Source organism: Monopterus albus, unplaced genomic scaffold, assembly GCF_001952655.1.
Source record: "Monopterus albus unplaced genomic scaffold, M_albus_1.0 scaffold79.1, whole genome shotgun sequence".
In the NCBI taxonomy this organism is placed as follows: Eukaryota; Metazoa; Chordata; class Actinopteri; order Synbranchiformes; family Synbranchidae; genus Monopterus; species Monopterus albus.
Window position 1 is genome coordinate 710348 of NW_018127959.1, and position 6594 is coordinate 716941.

A 6594-nucleotide genomic window follows, 5' to 3' on the forward strand; every position below is an offset into this window, starting at 1 on the left:
CCCTGTTTCTTTAATTTGGATAGATGTAAACCTACTAGTTCACATATTCTCTGCCCAGAAAAGCGAAGCATTTCACGACTCAAAGTATTGTGGCAGTATGAGGTACAGAATGAGAAAAGCCGGGTTATAAGAACAATTGATTTAATGTCCTACATGAAAATAAAGAACAAGGCTAAAACTCACACAACTTTTTAACATAAAAACATTTTATTCTGTCCATTTGCTGGAACAGCTCAGTGCCCATGGAGCACTGGCTGTCGGAAGTGCACACAGTTCTCTGCATCTTACCAGTTTAATTTTGAATGTCACATGAACTTGGTCGTATATTCCACCATTCAGTGCAGAAACCACAGTAAATATGTGTATATAGATAAATGTACAGTTAATCCAGCATTAAGCATTAAGTGTGAATTACAGATAAGACACACAGCAAATGTCGTGATCAAGAAATATACACATCAGGGTTTGTGACAGAACATACAGAATAAAGTTATTTTAAATAATTATATAAAAATAAATTAATAGAAACAAGGGTCTAATGCCTTCTATAATACAATTAACCATCAAAAATGCAATATGTTAGTCACTGGCCACCCCCCAAGGCAAGAGCTGGCCGTACCAGGAAAGACATTTGGCTGCCACAGTTCTTGTGAAGGACCTGCATTGCACCCCATCAACCTGCAGAGTGCAGTGCGAGTCCACTGTTCTGTGAGGCTGCTGTCCTCAGGAGCGCTGTGGATGTCTTCACTGATAGCACAGTGTGCAGTTTGCAGCTTTCTAACATCACAGCTCAGTGTTCCTGTCAATGACCTTAGCTTTCTCACTGTTGCCATTTTCATCATGCTCAAAAGAGCTATTTTCCACAGCATAGCTCTTCTGTTTAGCTGGTTCAGCATCACCAGCCTCCAGTGACGGAGCCTCGCTGTCTGCATCAGCTGAACCATGGCGGCATGACCTTTTATATGCCTGGTAGGCTGTAGAGGAAGAAACATGGATTCAGAAACACTGATCAGTTGTCTGTATGTATGTTTTGTAACCGGTAATAAAATAAACTGGGGTTTTAGAGCATTAGTCCTTTCTCCAGACAGTTTCGTTCTTTTTGTCTTTTCATTATATTCATCACATTCTTTATTCTGTGTCCATGTAGGGATGGTGAATGATGCAACAATCGAAGGCAGTCCTCTATGTAAAAAGGTGGTTTTTCATCTTTAATCAGGTTATAGGCTGTGGTCACCTGTTTTCCTATTACAGTCTAGTAATGGATAGTTTTACTGTACCAAGGTGTACAGACCAAATGTTTTTCATTATCAATCTCAGTGATGAAGAGGACCAAGTGTATTTACGTCTGATTGTGAATTAATTCTTTCTCAATTATAAAGCAGGAGCTAAAGGAAATAGTATAAGCAGGACTGGAAGCATAAGCTAGCAGCTATGACTAGGAGCTAACAGCAGCATTCCACAGGGTATAAATTATACAGCCTCTTATCACCTACTTTATTGCCATTAACCTTGATCACTGTCCTTGAACTCTGTGCAGCCTCCTTTTTTGCTACTGGGATCATTTTCTTTCTCAGAGTTCTATAAACATAGAGTCAAAGAATCAGTGCAGAGCCCTCAAGAATGGCCCTCTCTCTCTCATTGGCTGGACATTGGAGCATCACAGCATTGTGTGGCAAAGACAATTACATTCAGAGGTGAACAAAGTGGGAGCAATGAGAAACCAAGAGCAGATATATTTCACTTCTTTTTTCACTGAAGTAAATAAGTGACATGTCAAGGTCAACTTCATTATCCCCACAGGGAAATTTGTCTCGCAGCCAGCAGTAAGTAATCATACAACCACATCGTCAACACGCATACCAAATACAATAAAAACATGTCACAAGAAGAGGGAGACAGAGGGCTGTCATGTAGTTCTATTCAGGAGGGTGTTACCACACATCCTCACAATGCGAAATGCAAATAAAAGAAAATGTTAAAATGGACTCAATAAAACAAGAGTAAACCTTCTCATAAAGGAAGTATCAAGATTTAAAACTCCTAAGCTTACAATAAAAATACATACACTGGTGGGTGCCTTTGCATATTCAGAGTCAATGTTACAATCAAATGTAAGTTTGTCATCAATCATTGTCCCCAGATATTTATACTGTTACACACCTCAGCAGCCTGGCCACAGAGACAAGCAGGAGGAGCAGGTGAAGGTTTCCTTCAAAAGTGATCATTTCTGAAGTTTTGACACATTGCTGTAGCACCACCACATGCACATAAAAAAACCATACGGGCTTCCACTCATCACCAATCACTGAAGCCCACAGATCACAACTTTATAGAATAGAAGAACTGAAACTTACTGGAGTTCTGTTACTTGCTAAAGTTACAATAAAGAAACAAAAACAGCTCAGTTTGATGAGTTAACATGCTGTGAAAGAGCAGGACTTGTTGAAAAGACAAAGAGGCTCTAAATATTTCTTAAAGGTGCCAGAACTGAGCACTGACTGAAGAAAGGGGCATTTTAGGAGACTGACAATAGTCCCCTCACAGACCGGTACTGCAGAAGAAAATGACTGACACCAAGTAGGAACCACCGCTGTTACTACTACAGCAGCTCTGGACCAAAGTGCCATCATTAACCGCCTCTGTGTCTGCCTGTGAAACACTCACCTCCCACAAAGGAGACTGCCACAATTAGCTGGAAGATGCTATAGATGAGGGGAAATGCAAACATGACTTCCAGGTCAGCAGGGCTGAAGGACAACTGGACAATGGTGCTGCACAACTGGGTATTCTGGAAGCCTGTCTCCAACGCAATGGTTCGACATCTGAAAAGGCAAAGAATGATAAACAACCCCAAGTCAGTACAGTTGGTTAGTATGTATTTGTTGATGTAGTGGTTTCATAATTTTAAAAAATATTTTGGCAGGATCATAAAAATGAATACAAGTTAAGGAAATCAAGTGATCAGGATCTCTCAAGCTGGCACCAGTATATGCTAACATCACACGAGTGCTGTTACCCTACCTGTACCAGGGTTGGCCCACAAACCGGGCCATGAGGAACCCCAGACCAAAACCAATAAAGGGGTAGATAGTTCCAATAATCCACAATGAGGGAGAAATGGTCCAAGAGGACTGGTAGAGAACTCCTCCAACCACAGCTGTGATGATGATGAGAAGAACGCCTACAACGGACCCCACCTGTGCACCGCAGACACGTTAATGTCACAGCAAACCCCATTATCAAATTCTTATCCGATTCACAAGATTTAAAGCATATGAGCATGATTAGGTAAAATATTTACACAGATGCCATAACTTGCAGAATATTCCTACCTTGAGGATCTTCTTAGCGATGAGGGGCCACCTGCTTTTTAAATACATTCCCAAGGCAACTGGGATAAGAAGGGCTGCTAGAGTGATGCCTGAGGATACAAATTACATATCGTAAAGATCATCGAATCAGAATACATGTAGTGTTTTTTAACTGACTGTATAGCGCTGTAAAATAATAGGCTATTAAAACAGATCATTCCCAAGACAGAGATAGGGTTTCCAAATAGGCAAATGTAATGTAAAATATACACTATACTTTATTAACATTTTCAAAAATCCTGGAAAAACTCTTTAATAACAGATTAGATTCATTTATTGATAATCATAAAATCCTCTCTGATTGCCAATATGGTTTTAGGTCGAACCGGTCAACATCTTTGGCCATTACCGACCTGATGGAGGACATTACAAGTGCTATGGATGAGACAGAAACACACACAAACGTCCCCGACTCTCATAAATGAGTGTGTATGTGAAGGCCTGGCTGTGCTGTCGCCTACAGTAAATCAACTACTATTCTGATAATGGTTTAGAGCAGCGTGGCGCCACGTCTCGCTGTCAGAGGGTTTACAAAGCAGCCAGTCAATCATTAGAGAAAATAATCCGTAGCTGCTCTTGGATCCAAACGAGTTCAGCAGAGCTGCACCAGCCACGTACTGCGTTTACATCAGTGCATGAGACAGGCTGGTAATGTGAACACACTGCACAGTAAAATGTTTTACTGCAGTGAGTAGCCTGCTAATACTTGTACTTAATGTTATTACTGCAGGGCTTTTTGTGACGGAGCAGGCGACTTGCACAGCGTGGTCTTAGTGCTTTTACTTAAGTAAAGTATGTGAACACGTCCTCTACTACTGCTGCCAACATGCTTTGGTCATAAAACATCTTCTAGTTACATGCTCTAGTTTTAATCTGTATACCTCAGTTCACTCCTCAGGGTCAGCCCAGTGCTGCAGTCCAGCTCCGTCAGCTGCAATGGACAAGACCCTTGTTTCATTCTTCTGAGGGTCGTTGTCACCGATGATGATGATGATAATAATACTTGTGTAATACTGTGATATCCTCTGAGACGGTTATCGTACCGTGAACGTCTCATACTGTTGCAGGCCCAGACTAGCGTCACAGCTGATGGCCCTTATGCTCCGTTAGCAACAACACATGACCTACTGTAGGTCAAACCGCCGTCCATAGTCGGCTGCACACATACCCGACCTGTACGTGCCATGTGTTACCGTGCCCTTACTACATTTCTATGATGCAATCCTTGTTTAAGAACAAACAACTATTTTAATTCCGGTTTCACTTCTTGAACATGACTTTCTCACAGCCACAGTGTTTGACAGCTGCTCTGTGCTCAGACTCATACACCCGAGCCTTGTGCACGGACATTGGAGTTATCTTGATGCCTTATTCTCAAACCTAGATGTCAAAGCATTTCACCGTCTTTAATCAATTCCAACCACTGCTCTACCCACCGCACCACAGTCGCCCCCGTGATGATCATTTCAGTGACACAATAAACTTTAATTTAATGTTTTAATTCAATAATTTAGTTGCCATGAAAGTTTGAACATTGTTGCTAAAACATCCAAATACAATTTATATTTATAGGTATTTAAATATTTGCAAAGTAAAAAAACTAAAAACTGTGTTTGTGTGTCTGTCATTCACCGCCCCCATATTGTGGAGTATTGACACATAAAGGTATGTGTCAATCAAGATATGGGCAAGAACAGGGTTAACGATGATCAGGTGAAATATTGTGAGTGTGGTGTTTTTAGTGTATTACTTATGTGGTGTAGAAGATAATTATCTATGTGGTAAGATGATGTCATGGGGTAGGACTGGATAAGTCTAACTTCTTCCTACTCCGTTCAAGCATGTACTAGGTATAAGCACATTGATAATATATTTGTGGATATGTGTGAAATTATGTGTGTTGACATATTGACTGTCTTTACATGTTTGAAAGAATAAATCAAATCAAATTAAACATTACCTAGATGTCTGTCCATAATTCTTACAGATATATAAACTACTGATCAACCAAAAGCTTTCTACCAACCAATGCTGTCATATGGGATCTGGATAGTGTCGGATGAAGTCCAGATGGAGGTGTAAATGAGCAGGCAAAGAGGCATCATCCCCAAGGCCAGGATAGAGGAGCAAGTTGTCATACTGATACTGGAGGGGAGAACATGGACAGTGTTGGTCTAACAAGATTCTCCAGTTTTATTTCTGAAACAGTGTGAGTCCTCTAGAAAGACAGTGAAAACTGAAAACAATGTCGTGCCAGTCTCCTAAACAAAGCAAATCTAACTTAGGGCTCTGCTCACAGGACCCCATCATTAAGGTGCATATAATGTATGGTACAGTATCTTAACAGGACATAAGAAGAAGCCTATGTGGGTCCTGAGAATGATTTTTCACATGGTTCCCACGCCATATTAGTCTCATCAACAACCCAGATATGCACACATGTTGGGTCCTGTATGGAACTATTCAACACATATTTTATCTGGATTACCCAGATATCCATGTTGGCCCTACGGGACACAGCAGCTCAGCTGTCTGTTTTTTCCCCCTGAATAATTAAATGTATAAATTAGTTTTGTATCACATACAATTAAAATATATATATTATGAAAAAACCTAAATTTGTCATCAGTGAAACTCAAATATCTCACTGTTGTCTGCTGTTATATACTGTAAAGTGAGGACTGCCATCCAACTCTCTGGAAACATGTTTATCTACTATATAACTGTGCAGAACCAGTTTCTGTCAAGCCTGAAGTTAATCCATTAATAAGAGAAGCATCCAACATTAGATTTTCCAAGGAACCTGCCAACCAGCCAGTCAGCCCTTCTGGTTTCTTACCTGAGGTCCATGTCTCCATCCAGCCAGTAGCAGATAATATTAGAGCTAGAGCCTCCAGGACAGCAACCCATAATGATGATGACGACTGCCTGTACAGGCAGCACACCAAAGGCCAGCGACAGTGAAAAGGCTATGAAAGGCATGATGCCAAACTGGCAGATGAAGCCAATGATAATGCCCCAGGGCCTCCTGATGTGGCCCCACAACTTTCTGGCATCCACAGTGCAGCCCATAGAGAACATGACCATAGCCAGGACTACAGTGAGCACTGTGCCCAAAACCAGGCTCAGCGTTGCATTAAAGTCACTGGAAGGTACAAGGCAGTTTGTGCCTGAACAGATTGTGGCAGCAGAGCTGCAGGCAGGGGCCATGGTAGTCATTGTC

The 6594-nt window shown here is 41.2% G+C and overlaps 1 protein-coding gene across 1 annotated transcript; it reads right to left on the minus strand.

Annotated features, from left to right (window-relative positions):
* Positions 1-539: 539 nt before the first annotated feature.
* Positions 540-6590, minus strand: slc10a2 (solute carrier family 10 member 2). The gene is made up of 6 exons (XM_020606631.1): positions 6211-6590; positions 5398-5516; positions 3333-3421; positions 3022-3197; positions 2665-2822; positions 540-974 (listed from the first exon to the last, which is right to left on the minus strand). Exons 1-6 carry the CDS (start codon positions 6588-6590, stop codon positions 784-786), a joined length of 1113 nt encoding a protein of 370 aa, XP_020462287.1. The 3' UTR covers positions 540-783.
* Positions 6591-6594: the final 4 nt, after the last annotated feature.